Here is a 13,918-nt window from a genome sequence, read left to right as displayed (position 1 = left end):
GTCCACTCAAAGACTGTGATTGCTGACCTGCATTCTGTGCAACCACACTTCCACTCACATCAGCCCCAATAGCTTCTTTTTCAGCAGCATACCAACTGCTCATCTCATCAAAGACAACATCCCTGCTTACCCTCAACTCACGTGTAGCAGGGTTATAACACCTGTATCCCTTTTGCTCAAGGGAATATCCAATAAACACACATTTTTCAGCTTTCGGATCCAGCTTAGTTCTCAGCTCATCTGGCACATGCACATATGCAATGCATCCAAAAACTTTCAGATGAGACAAATCTGGTTTTCTGCCAGTAAACTTCTCCTCTGGAGTTACATCATGTATGGCTGCAGTTGGAGTCCTGTTCATGATGTATACTGCTGTAGAAACAGCCTCAGCCCAATAGCAATGCGGCATATTCTTCTCTTCCATCAATGCTCGCGCAATCTCAGCAATGTGCCTGTTTTTCCGCTCAGCAACTCCATTTTGCTGCGGAGTATATCTGCATGTGAACTGTCTCCGAATACCATTCTTCTTCAAAAATTCAGAGAACTCATTGGAGAAGTATTCTCCCCCTCCATCTGACCTTAGGCACTTGACATATTTTCCTGTTTGCTTTTCAACCAAAACTCTGAAATTCTGAAAGTGAGTGAAAACCTCACTCTTCTCCTTCATGAAATATACCCACACTTTCCTTGTGTGGTCATCAATGAAAGTGACATAGTACCTGCAGCCTCCCATAGACACGGTCTTCGTAGGACCCCATACATCTGAATGCACAACATCTAGTGCATTTCTGCTCACATATCTGTTACGTGGAAACACATGCTTTGTTTGCTTCCCAAATTGGCATGCTTCACATATTTTCTGCATACCTTCCACTTTAAATTTTGGCAGCCCTGTCACAATTCCTTTTGTCTGCATAGACTTCAATCTCTGCACATTCACATGACCAATCCTTTTATGCCATATGTCTGTGTCTGCAACAACTCCTGAACCATTTGCAAACATTGCAGCACTCATTTCAGGCATGTCTACATCCAACGTAAACATTCTGCCCACTCTGTTGCCTTTTGCAACCAACCTGCACTTGTCTTTGAAATCTTCAACATAACACCCATCAGGGTTAAACCGAACCTGCAAACCCTGCTCAATCATCTGGCCAACTGAAACCAGATTCTTTGTTATGTTTGGTACATGAAGTACATCTGCAAGGTACTTCACTTTGCCATCCTGCATAGACAATGGCAAATCTCCAACGTGGGCAATTGGATGAGCAGTGTCATCCCCTGTTTCCACAAAACCTGGTCTTTCCGGGTTTTTCATCTCCTTGAACCACTCCCCATGACTCGTCATGTGGTTCGAAGCGCCTGAATCCACATACCATACATTATCTTTTTGTGCTGCATCAACATTTTCAGACATGGCATTCACGACATGCTGCATAACAAACAACCTCTCATTATCCTCATTATTTCTGCTTGAGGATGCATAGTTGTTTTGCTGCACTTTCCCATTTTGCATGTCAGCCTGCTTTTTATAACATTCTGACTGCACATGTCCAGGCTTACCACAATAATAGCATTCACGTGTATCATTATATTGCCTTTGCCAATTTCCACGGCCTCTTTGACTCCCCCTGCCTCTGAATCTGCCTCTTCCACCTGCGTGTTGTTGTTGTTGTTGTTGATTCTGGGACTGTTGTTGCTGCTGCTGCTGCTGGCCATAATTCTGATTACCTGTTCGGCCACCTCCTTGACCGCGTCCACGGCCTCCTCTACCTCGTCCTCTTGCTGAACTCGTGTAGAAAGCCTGTTGCTCTGAACTGTTTTTACTTTGTGAAGACTGTTGGTCTTCACCCAAGTTCTTCTCTTCGATAATCAGCATAGACACCAAATCTGTAAAGTTGGGAATGTTTTCCCGAGTCTGAATAGACGTCTTGAACGCCTTGTATTGTGGCCCGAGACCACGTAGACAGACTTCCACCTTGTCATCATCATCTACTGACACACCAATAGATGCAAGGGATTCCACAATACCCTTTATCTTCAGCGCATAGTCATTCACAGACATGCTCTTTTTCTCCACAGTGTGAAGTTCATTCTTCAACTGTATCTTACGTGCCTTGGTGTTTGTTTCATAAAGCTTTACCAAGGTGTCCCACGCCTCCTTGGGGGACTTGGCATCCTGAATGTGCCCAATCATGGTGTCCTGTATACTAATGGAAAGCCAATACATAACCTTCCTGGCTCCTTGGTTCCAGTCTTTAAACTCTTTCACATCTGCAGCAGTCGGATTTATATCCGGTATCTCCGGTGCCTCTTCATGCTCACCTTCTATGTAGTCCCAATAACCTTTTCCCATCAGGAAATTCGTTAACCTGAACCTCCAAGCATGGAAGTTATTCTTATCCAGCTTCTCAGCCACAATCTGAGTTATCCCATCATTTGACATCTTGCCAAACACACAACTTTACCAGAAACTGCACTCTGGTTTTTCTGCACAAATGCTGTATTTTCTGCACAGCGGTACTGCAATCCACTCAAATGTCACAACCAGTGACCTCAATGCACATACATACACCCAATGGCAACTGTAGACCTCTTTGCAGCACCCACAGTGTCTGCACAGTCAATCTGTCTTCCTGCAGTTCTTAAAGCAGAGTTCTGCAGAGAATCGATGACTTACCCGCAGTGCTTGAAATCGCCTGCTTTTCGAAAAACGGAGGTCCAGACGCGCCCGAAACGCGTTTTCGGCCCGGAAATTGCAGTCCGAAGGACTGTATAGTTGCCCTATAGCTTCACTCCCGCGAAGAAAGCTCCTGAATCGGAGATCGTTTGCCGGTGCCTCCTGTAGAGCTTCCGACAAGGGTGTAGTCACCAACACAATAGGGAAGAGTAGTTGAAGCTCTTACCCTCGTACCGCTTCCTGTGGTTCTCTTGCTTGCAGCTCAGCCCTTAGCACGAACCAGGCTCTGATACCATGAAAAGATGCAGGAGGGAAGAGAGCTTGAGCTCTTGCAAGCACACACACACACTCACAAAACCCTAATAGAGAACACACAAGGTGAGATGCTGAAAATCTTCTTCTTCTCTTCTCAACACTCAACACACCATATACAAGAATAAGAGTACACACAATATGAAAGGTACTCAACCAATACATACACAGGTTCTCTATAGTGTGAACCCGACTAAATGAGCTGGCGCTATAACTATGCCAGTCTCTAGAATGGCTGTCACACAGCCTGTCATCCCACTGGCCGCATATCACCCAAGATCTCACCAACCATGCCAGTGGTGTAAGTGCGGGGCCTATCCCCCAGGCGGGTCATCAGTGTCCACCGCCTCACTAGAGCTCGATATCTCAACACCTAATCACCTCAATGCCCAAGAAATATCTGAGCTCCCCGAGATCCTTCATCTCAAACTTCTGTCTAAGCAAGATCTTTACATCAAAGATCTCTGCATCATGGTCCCCCGTAACGATCAAGTCATCTACATAGATAACAAGCACAACCCCTCTATCACCATGTCTCACATACAGCGAGAAATCTGCATTGGCTACATGAAAGCTAATAGTGACAAGATATTCAAAAATCTTGTCAGACCATGCTCTTGGTGCTTGTTTTAAGCCATACAAGGCTTTCTTCAACCTGCAAACATGCTCGGGGTGACCAACATCCTCATAACCAGGTGGCTGCAACATATACACCTCTTCTTGCAAATCCCCATGCAAGAATGCATTCTTTACATCCATTTGATGTAAAGACCATTTCTTTGACGCAGCCACTGCTATCACAACTCTCATTGTTGCCATCTTGGCAACTGGATTGAAAGTTTCCTCATAATCAATGCCATATGTCTGCGCATATCCTTTGGCTACCAACCTAGCCTTATACCTGTTTATGCTTCCATCACTGTTATGTTTTACTTTGTACACCCACTTGCATCCAATGGCTTTCTTGCCTTCAGGCAATTGCACTAAGTCCCAAGTTTCATTTCCATATAGTGCATCCATCTCCTCATCCATAGCTTTCTCCCAATACACATTTCCAACAGCCTCATCAATGCATGTGGGCTCAACAACCTGCACAACCTTTGCCATATATGCATAGTGATGTGCCACATAACCATCATAGGTAAATCTCTGCACAGCATTTTTCACTCTCCCAGATCTTCGCAGCTTTTCATTCATGGCTTCCATAGCCTTCTTTACACCAGGTGTTCTCATAGCTGGGATCCCAAGCTCCTCATCAAGGCTCATATCTGAGCCACTACATGAGAATGCTCTGCAAAAATGTCAGGCATACCAAGGGGCTCAACCACTTTCTCTTTTCCTTTACGTGATGTACTAATCACATTTACAGGACTGGTATTATGACGCAGCCTGCCACTCCATGGTCTATCAACAGACCCACTAGATGAGGACTCTCCTGGTCCACTCAAAGACTGTGATTGCTGACCTGCATTCTGTGCAACCACACTTCCACTCACATCAGCCCCAACAGCTTCTTTTTCAGCAGCATACCAGCTACTCATCTCATCAAAGACAACATCCCTGCTTACCCTCAACTCACGTGTAGCAGGATTATAACACCTGTATCCCTTTTGCTCAAGGGAATATCCAATAAACACACATTTTTCAGCTTTTGGATCCAGCTTAGTTCTCAGCTCATCTGGCACATGCACATATGCAATGCATCCAAAGACTTTCAGATGAGACAAATCTGGTTTTTTGCCAGTAAACCTCTCCTCTGGAGTTACATCATGTATGGCTGCAGTTGGAGTCCTGTTCATGATGTATACTGCTGTAGAAACAGCCTCAGCCCAATAGCTATGCGGCATATTTTTCTCTTCCATCAATGCTTGCGCAATCTCAGCAATGTGCATGTTTTTTTGCTCAGCAACTCCATTTTGCTGCGGAGTGTATCTGCATGTAAACTGTCTGCGAATACCATTCTGCTTCAAAAATTCAGAGAACTCATTGGAGAAGTACTCTCCCCCTCCATCTGACCTTAGGCACTTTACATATTTCCCTGTTTGCTTTTCAACCAAAACTCTGAAATTCTGAAAGTGAGTGAACACCTCACTCTTCTCCTTCATGAAATATACCCACACTTTCCTTGTGTGGTCATCGATGAATGTCACATAATATGTGTAGCCTCCCATAGATATGGTCTTCGTAGGACCCCATACATCTGAATGCACAACATCTAGTGCATTTCTGCTCACATATCTATTACGTGGAAACACATGCTTTGTTTGCTTCCCAAATTGGCATGCTTCACATATTTTCTGCATACCTTCCACTTTAAATTTTGGCAGCCCTGTCACAATTCCTTTAGTCTGCATAGACTTCAATCTCTGCACATTCACATGTCCAATCCTTTTATGCCAAATGTCTGTGTCTGCAACAATCCCTGAACCATTTGCAAACATCGCAGCACTCATCTCAGGCATGTCTACATCCAACGTAAACATTTTGCCCACTCTGTTGCCTTTTGCAACCAACCTGCACTTGTCTTTAAAGTCTTCAACATAACAACCATCAGGGTTAAACCTAACTTGCAAACCCTCCTCAATCATCTGGCCAACTGAAACCAGATTCTTTGTTATGTTTGGAACGTGAAGTACATCTGCAAGGTACTTTACTTTGCCATCCTGCATAGACAATGGCACATCTCCAACATGGGCAATTGGATGAGCAGTGTCATCCCCTGTTTCCACAAAACCTGGTCTTTTCGGATTTTTCATCTCCTTGAACCACTCCCCATGACTTGTCATGTGGTTCGAAGCACCTGAATCCACATACCACACATCATCTTTTTGTGCTGCTTCAACATTTTCAGACATGGCATTCACGACATGGTGCATAACAAACAACCTTTCATTGTCCTCATTATTTCTGCTTGAGGATGCATAGTTGTTTTGCTGCACTTTCCCATTTTGCATGTCAGCCTGCTTCTTATAACATTCTGCCTGCACATGTCCAGGCTTACCACAGTAATAGCATTCACGTGCATCATTATACTGCCTCTGCCAATTTCCACGGCCTCTTTGACTCCCCCTGCCTCTGAATCTGCCTCTTCCACCTGTGTGTTGTTGTTGTTGTTGTTGTGTATTCTGGGACTGTTGTTGTTGTTGCTGCTGGCCATAATTCTGATTACCTGTTCGGCCACCTCCTTGACCGCGTCCACGGCCTCCTCTACCTCGTCCTCTTCCTGAACCTGTGTAGAAGGCCTGTTGCTCTGAACTGTTTTTGGTTTGTGAAGACTGTTGGTCTTCACCCAAGCTCTTCTCTTCTATAATCAGCATAGACACCAAATCTGTAAAGTTGGGAATGTTTTCCCGAGTTTGAATAGACATCTTGAACGCCTTGTATTGTGGCCCGAGACCACGTAGACAGACTTCCACCTTGTCATCATCATCTACTGACACACCAATAGATGCAAGGGATTCCACAATACCCTTTATCTTCAACGCATAGTCATTCACAGGCATGCTCTTTTTCTCTACAGTATGAAGTTCATTCTTCAACTGTATCTTACGTGCCTTGGTATTTGTTTCATAGAGCTTTACCAAGGTGTCCCACGCCTCCTTGGGGGACTTGGCATCCTGAATGTGCCCAATCATGGTGTCCTGTATACTAATGGAAAGCCAATACATAACTTTTCTGGCTCCTCGGTTCCAGTCTTTAAACTCTTTCACATCTGCAGCAGTTGGATTTATGTCTGGTATCTCCGGTGCCTCTTCATGCTCACCTATTCTGTGGAATGATTTGATCTTAGATGTGCATGGTAGGCCTCTTGGGGCAGCTATGCATATTCTTTGGGGGGCTGGCTGGGAGACCCTATACCCCATAGTGCTGGATTGGAAGAGGTTTTAAAGCCTCACTGAGGTACAGAGATTGGATTTCATGCAGCATTTGAGAGGCTGGCAAAGTATGTCAGGCAAAATTCTGTAAAGGTGTTTTGAGTCCCTGTACATATGGGATGCGTGGTGTGCAATAAAACTTTGCCCTGAATGCCCTGGCAATTGTACAAAGTGGGTGGTTTTATGGTTTTTTTACGAGCTGATGGTGATGCCTGCAGGTGAAAGTGTGCTGGGAACTTCGAATGTGATGATGGTTGGTCAATCTGGGGCTGATTCTGGATGTAGAGATGGCACTCCATTTTTAGCATGAATGTGGAGATGGAAGGCAAAGCAGGGCACCGACTGGAAAATGGTCTGGTTTGGTAAGTTGATTCTACTGATCACGAGAAGTTATTCTTATCAAGCTTCTCAGCCACAATCTGAGTTATTCCATCATTTGACATCTTGCCAAACACACAATTTTACCAGAAACTGCACTCTGGTTTTTCTGCACAAACTGCTGTATTTTCTGCACAGCGGTACTGTAGTACTCTCAAATGTCACAACCAGTGACTTCAATGTGCATACATACACCCAATGGCAACTGTTGACCTCTTGCAGCACCCATAGTGTTTGCACAGTCAATCTGTCTTCCTGCAGTTCTTAAAACAGAGTTCTGCAGAGAATCGATGACTTACCCGCAGTGCTCAAAATCGCCTGCTTTCTGAAAAACGGAGGTCCAGACACGCCCGAAACGCGTTTTCGGCCTAGAAAATTTTGTCCAGTAGGACATTATAGTTGCCCTATAGCTTTGCTCCCACGAAGAAAGCTCCTCAATCAGAGATCGTTGCCGGTGCCTCCCGTAGAGCTCCCGACAAGGGTGTAGTCACCAACACAAATAGGGAAGAGTAGTTGAAGCTCTTACCCTCGTACCGCTTCCTGTGGTTCTCTTGCTTGCAGCTCAGCCCTTAGCACAAACCAGGCTCTGATACCATGAAAAGATGCAAGGGGGAAGAGAGCTTGAGCTCTTGCAAGCACACACACACTCACAAAACCCTAATAGAGAACACACAAGGTGAGAGGCTGAAAATCTTCTTCTTCTTCACTCAACACTCAACACACCATATACAAGATAAGAGTACACATAATATGAAAGGTACTCAACCAATACATACACGGGTTCTCTATAGTGTGAACCCAACTAAATGAGCTGGCGCTATAACTATGCCAGTCTCTAGAATGGCGTCACACAGCCTGTCATCCCACTGGTCGCATATCACCCAAGATCTCACCAACCATGCCAGTGGTGTAAGCGTGGGGCCTATCCCCCAGGCGGGTCATCAGTGTCCACCGCCTCACTAGACGAGCTCGATATCTCAACAAACAATACATGTGTGAACCCTGTTTGCACTTCCAAAATACACTGTTACACTGCAATAACCAGATTTTGAGCAAAAACAATTCTCTACCAGAACTTCTAGAAAACTATCGAAAATACCTTGTAGTGACAAAATGGGGCCTGTAACGCACCAAACATGAATCTGGCCAAAAAAATTAAGTCCAATAGCTCCGCTCCTGCGAAGACAGCTCCTCAATTGGAGATGTGTAGCTCCTGGAGCTACTGAGGGGGTGTTGTACACCTAAACCAAGAAGGGAAAAGAGATGATGGTGCTCTTACCCGTGTAGTACCGCTTCCTTCCTTGCTTGTTCTTGCCTTTTGCTTGCCTCCTTAGCTCTCACACACGAACCAGGCTCTGATACCATAAAGAGAATGTGGGGGAGAGGGAGACCTTCAAACTCTAGCAAGCAAGCACACACACACAAGAGAGAGCAAGACACAAGAGAGAGATGGATAGCTGAATTTTCTTCTATCTTATTCTTCTCTACTCGACCAACCATGCCAGTGGTGTGGATGCGGAAGCTATCACCTAGGCGGGTCATCAATGTCTGCCGTAGCACTAGTTGAGATCGATATCTCAACACTTTTTCCCTCCATGATTTGTTCCCTCATATGGCCATGTTCTGATTTTTCGGGCCCTTCTAGAATTATCATTTTTACATTAGCTTAGAACTACCATGTTCAAAAAGGAAAAAATAATTTGTGAAATATACATACCATAAATCAAGCTGTATGAACAATATGGACGGTCACCTACATAGACTCTAAAAATACACAATAATAAAGAAAACACGTGAGAGAGAGAGAGAGAGATCATATTAACATCCACGATGGGGGGGAATATATCCATGGGACAAAAATACAAGCATTGGGCCATAAAGACCTCAAACATGACCTAATAACAAAGCCTACTAATGGCAGACTAGAGAAATCAAACACCTTAGGGGATGCACCTTGCAGAGGGTGAGGGTGATTGGTTTTCACGTACATGAGTGGCACATCAACCCTCCACTGCCCAAGGTGGCCAGAGAGTGAACATGGAAGGATCTAGAGTATAGCAGAGGAGTCTCTTGGTACCCCCTTCTTTGCCTACACTACATGGCTAGGCCGTAAGATTCAGATGTCAAAGGTGGAGGGCACACCAATGGGGCAGCACATTGGCATTCCCAGGGCTTCAAGCAACATTTTCTCACAAATTTCTAGAAGCAGCTATGGGATGGCTTTTGACCATGGAAGATCACTTTCATGTGGCAGCAATAGCAACTGGCACATAGGAGCTTAGCTGTTGTCACTTGGTTGGCCATTGGGGGCAGACCAACATTATAGCTGGCACATAGGAGGTTAGCTGTTGGCACTTGGTTGGCCATTGGAGGCAAACTAGCATTATGTTAAAAGTGTGGCCATCCCTAGGAGTCTTAATGTCACTGTCTTTGGGATTGCCCAAAGGCTCAACACGTCTAGCATCCTACACATTTTCTCTTTGGATCGGCTGTATTGTTATGTGGGACACTATTGCTCGGGCCATTGAGGCAGTGATCATTATGTCATATGAGGAGAAAGGCGGGGGACTAGTCCTTTAGGTCTCTCACCTTTGTATTTCCATTATGCTAGTTCTAGCTTCGCCTATTGGTCATTGGACCGGAGGTTCTAGCCAGAGATGGGAGATATATAGTCGTATTGTTGCATGGCATATATGGAGAGCTCGATGTAGTGAAGCCATCAAAGGCACCCTCACCCCGCTAGAGCGGAGTCTATCTGGAGCATTTGGCTCGATATTATTCATACCCTCATAGTAACGTCAGTGGGGGAAGCTTCAAGGCAGCTTTGACTACATGAGGAGAATCTGGCAGCATGGTCCCTCTCTTATAGACACTAGTGACGAGCCCGCTTGGCATTATAGACCACCTGTGTGATTTTTTCCCCTCCCCCTATTATATGACATAGCCTTCTCCTCTTAGAGTGGCCAACTAGAGAAGAAGTGCATCCTCCCCTAACTCGCGTTTCCCTTTGGAGATAGATTTGTACTTGGCCATTTTGGTTGTTTAATAGGTAAAACTAATAGAAGGATCTTTTGGGGAGAAAAGAAAAGAAAGAAAGAAAAATAAAACAAAGCCTCATAAAATTATTGTGGCTTCGTAGTCAAGAGATAAATTGACCAAAGATTGAGAGTCAACTAGTTTGGGGGTACGGAGTTTGTGTTTTCCCTCCCAAAGTGTTGTGCCCACTTGCCTACCTTGCGGGCTTCTATGCTTCAGGCAGAATCGGTGGTGCGCGCCGTGGGGTTTTTGATTTAAGGAACATAAACGTTAATTGTGTGGCTATGCCGCAACGTCTATAAATTATATTCAATACGCCACTGAAAAAATGCCACATCTAATGAGACATGTTAGCGGACTAACGATACTGTGCAATTTTTATTTTTTAATTTTTATTTTTTTTGTAACTTTAGCATAGCTATGCCCCTAGTATCTTTTGTATCTAGTATCTTTTTGTATCTAGTAGTGATAAGAGCTTATGCATTAGTTCTGCATTTAAGAGCTTATGAATATCATAAGACTTAGGCATAAAGGCTTATACATAAGACATTATGCATAATCCTCATGCATGAGAGCTTATGCACTTGATATTTTCTTCTCGATAATATATTATATAAAAGAAGAGTTTCACAAAGCCCTCACGTGGTAAAAATTTGGAGGTTCGGATAGAATTTTGATTTGGAGGTCTCAAAAGACATACGAAGCACGGGTTTGCCCACTAGTAAGGATAAAAGCTTATGCATAAAAACTTTTACACTGGCATAGGCATAGAAGGTTTATACATCAGATATTATGCACAAGAGCTTGTACATAAGATCTTATGCATAGATGTAATTTTAGTATAATATGCAATGAAGAAGATGAGCAAGACGAATATTCTCTTTCTCCTTGTCTTCTTTTTGTGTATACAATTTTGTCCTCCTCACACTTGTCAAAGCTCATCAATCTCCTCTTCACACTTCACATCTTATCCCCTTCATGTTTTCATGTAAATCATTGAAGTGGAAGAAGAAGATGCTCTTTCCTCCTCATCATTCCTATGTGTATGTGTAAAGTATGAGAAGAAGACGAGGAGAAAGAGAATATTCGTCTTGCTTATCTTCTTCTTACATGAAAACAAGAAGGGGAGAAGATGTGAAGTGTGAGGAGGAGATTGATAAGCTTTGACAAGTGTGAGGAGGACATAATTGTATACACACAAAAAAGAAGAAGCAGAGTAAGATGTACATGTGCCCTTTAGTGAAAAGTTAAAAAGTTATAAATGTGCCCTATCTGATGACCCAAAAGAATGCAGTACCTATTATACATCTACCAAGTTATTTAGGCAATGTTACAATCAGGACGTTCTCATCAGGTATGGCAAGCAAGATAAAACATACAATGCCATGGGCAAGCTTATTAGCACCAAAGTTAATTATGGAATCCCTCAAAATGAAGGCTTACATCAAGGTGAGTCTTGATTTTGCCAAGAACACAATGGACTATAGACACTTACAGTTACTTGAAAACTTGATGACCAGACAAGAACACTTTCATTCATATGAATGAGCCAGCGTTTTTCTCAACTGCACCTGAAACGCATACACAACAGCGACTTCACTTTCGGAAAGGCTGGCGTTGGTGACATCCAATCCATGATGCTCTAAGATGCTTAGAATGTTGGCGAATAGGCCATGGATTTTCTCAGAGCAGCCAATGGTGATGAAAATCATGTCATGCTCTTTCAAAACTGAGAGTTGTACTTGGCTTGGAAATTCACAGTCTTGGTTCTGATCATCGCCTAGTTGGAAAGGCTTTGAATTCTGATTTGTTTGGCAGAGAATTGAGCTCAATATGTACATCTTTATCTTTAAGATTTGAAGCCGTTTCTTGAGCAATTGAATGTAATCACATGTTTCATCGATGATGAGGCATCGGTCCTTCTGCAATGCAAAATTGGCCAAGTGAAGCATGTGAGCACTGTATTGGCACATGTGATAGACATTATGGCACATGCGATAGACACTATGTATGCACATGTGTACATGCACATCGGTATATATGCACATGCCATAGGCACAATGTATGCGCATTCGATAGATTTTGTGTATGTGCACGTGTGATAGGGTGACTATACATGCAGATTGATATAGGCACTCATGTGTAATGAGCAAAATGTAACCTGATGCAGGGCCTTGGGCAGCAAGGTTCGGAGTTTGGAGAGGAAGCCCGTCATTTGCCTCCGTCGAAGGCTCTCGCAAAACACCTTGCTGGGCGGTGTCTTAAGTGCACGCTTGGAGGGCATGGCGTCGAAGGGCGGAGCTGGCGCCGCGGCTCTGCTGATATTCGGAATATGATGGGTCTTCTGTACCTTACTTAGACGCTGTCCGCTGGAGTCGAGATCCAGGCCGTTGGATGGCCGTTTGCGTGTGGCGCTCGCACGCTTGGATGGTGGCGATGCAGTTGGTACAGTTGGTCTCATCTGATTGGCTGGAGGGGGTGGCAAGATGGATGTGGTGGGGCGTGACCATTTGAGCAGAAGCCGGCGTAGGAGGCCGGTATCAAGCAGGACGGGAGGAGGCGCACGCTGATTAGATGCTGGATTATAAGCGCTTGGGCACAGTGATAATCGATCACTGCTGTTTTCATCGGCTCCGACAGGTTGGGCAGCTAGAGAAGCGGCATTACAACCATTAAAGGGTGGCCAGCATTTGTTGCAGTTGTTGCTCTCCAAGAAGCAAGAAGCATCAGTACTATTGTCAAAGCTGAGTGGAGAAGCAATTGGGGAGCCAGGGCGTAATTCGGCCAACTCATGAGCCCACATCTCGTGCACAAGCTCAGCCCAGCTGGAGCATTGAACGCCGCCATCTACGACACTGTCAAGGCTGGCTACAATCCCACTAACCATCGTATTAGCATGCAAATTAGGAAGATTATGAGCACGAGGTAATTCAAGCAGGATCTGTTCTTCACTAATTAGCAAAGGGAGGTGAACTGGTAAAGAGCAAAGGGAGGTGATCTTGTAAAGAGCAAGGGCTAGCAGGCAATGCTCTTGATTGGGGTGATCTTGGTGCTATATATAGCCCAAGAGTCGACACCCCCAACAGCAAGGATTCTAACTTAGAATCTATGTCAAAAAAAAAAATCTAATGAACAGCTATGGCCGCACATACTAATCAGATCAAATATTGCTCGTGCCTAAAAGCGCACTTTGTCTAGTTTCTTAAGTAAAAAATTGTAGAGCCGTTCATTTCAAACAAGAGAAAACATTATTTAGGCTATTCTTCTGCAGCTTGTCATTTTCCAGAACTGCAGTTCTCCCCCCCCAAGACCTTAGGGTATTTGAAGCTGCAATGAGACTAAATCTCTGTTTTCTCTTCACACCATCACAAGGTCTTGACAATGCATGCATGATACACGCTTTTGCTTTGATTTGAGTAAATAAGTGTTCATGTATTAACAACTTGCTCGTGCATGATACACGCTGTTGGCCTGTTGCTTTAATTTTCCAAAATAAGTGTGCTCGTGCATAAACAATTCCCACGAGAAAGGCCATCCCATGGCAATCATAAAGAAGCCAAGGTGCATCGTATAATGTGTCAACTTCGAACTCCATGTGCATAGCACATGCTATGGCATTCAACTACTTACAACAGCG

At 44.2% G+C, this 13,918-nt stretch overlaps 1 protein-coding gene across 1 annotated transcript; it reads right to left on the bottom strand.

Moving 5' to 3' along the window:
• Positions 1-11,676: 11,676 nt before the first annotated feature.
• LOC147630498 (uncharacterized) lies at positions 11,677-13,587 on the bottom strand. Its single transcript, XM_086810384.1, has 2 exons — positions 12,443-13,587; positions 11,677-12,203 (listed from the first exon to the last, which is right to left on the bottom strand). Exons 1-2 carry the CDS (start codon positions 13,166-13,168, stop codon positions 11,814-11,816), a joined length of 1,116 nt encoding a protein of 371 aa, XP_086666510.1. The 5' UTR covers positions 13,169-13,587; the 3' UTR covers positions 11,677-11,813.
• Between the last annotated feature and the right edge of the window lie 331 nt (positions 13,588-13,918).

Source organism: Cibotium barometz, chromosome 16 (genome assembly GCF_041138505.1).
Source record: "Cibotium barometz isolate CiBa-2024 chromosome 16, ASM4113850v1, whole genome shotgun sequence".
In the NCBI taxonomy this organism is placed as follows: Eukaryota; Viridiplantae; Streptophyta; class Polypodiopsida; order Cyatheales; family Cibotiaceae; genus Cibotium; species Cibotium barometz.
The sequence above is the reverse complement of the archived record's forward strand: the minus strand, read 5'-3'. Positions and strand labels throughout refer to the sequence as shown.

Coding starts and splice junctions, on each gene's coding strand:
- LOC147630498 (XM_086810384.1), bottom strand. CDS start 13,168: ATGGTTAGTGGGATTGTAGCCAGCCTTGACAGTGTCGTAGATGGCGGC. Junction 12,204..12,442: donor TGCCCAAGGCCCTGCATCAG/GTTACATTTTGC, acceptor TTTGCATTGCAG/AAGGACCGATGCCTCATCAT.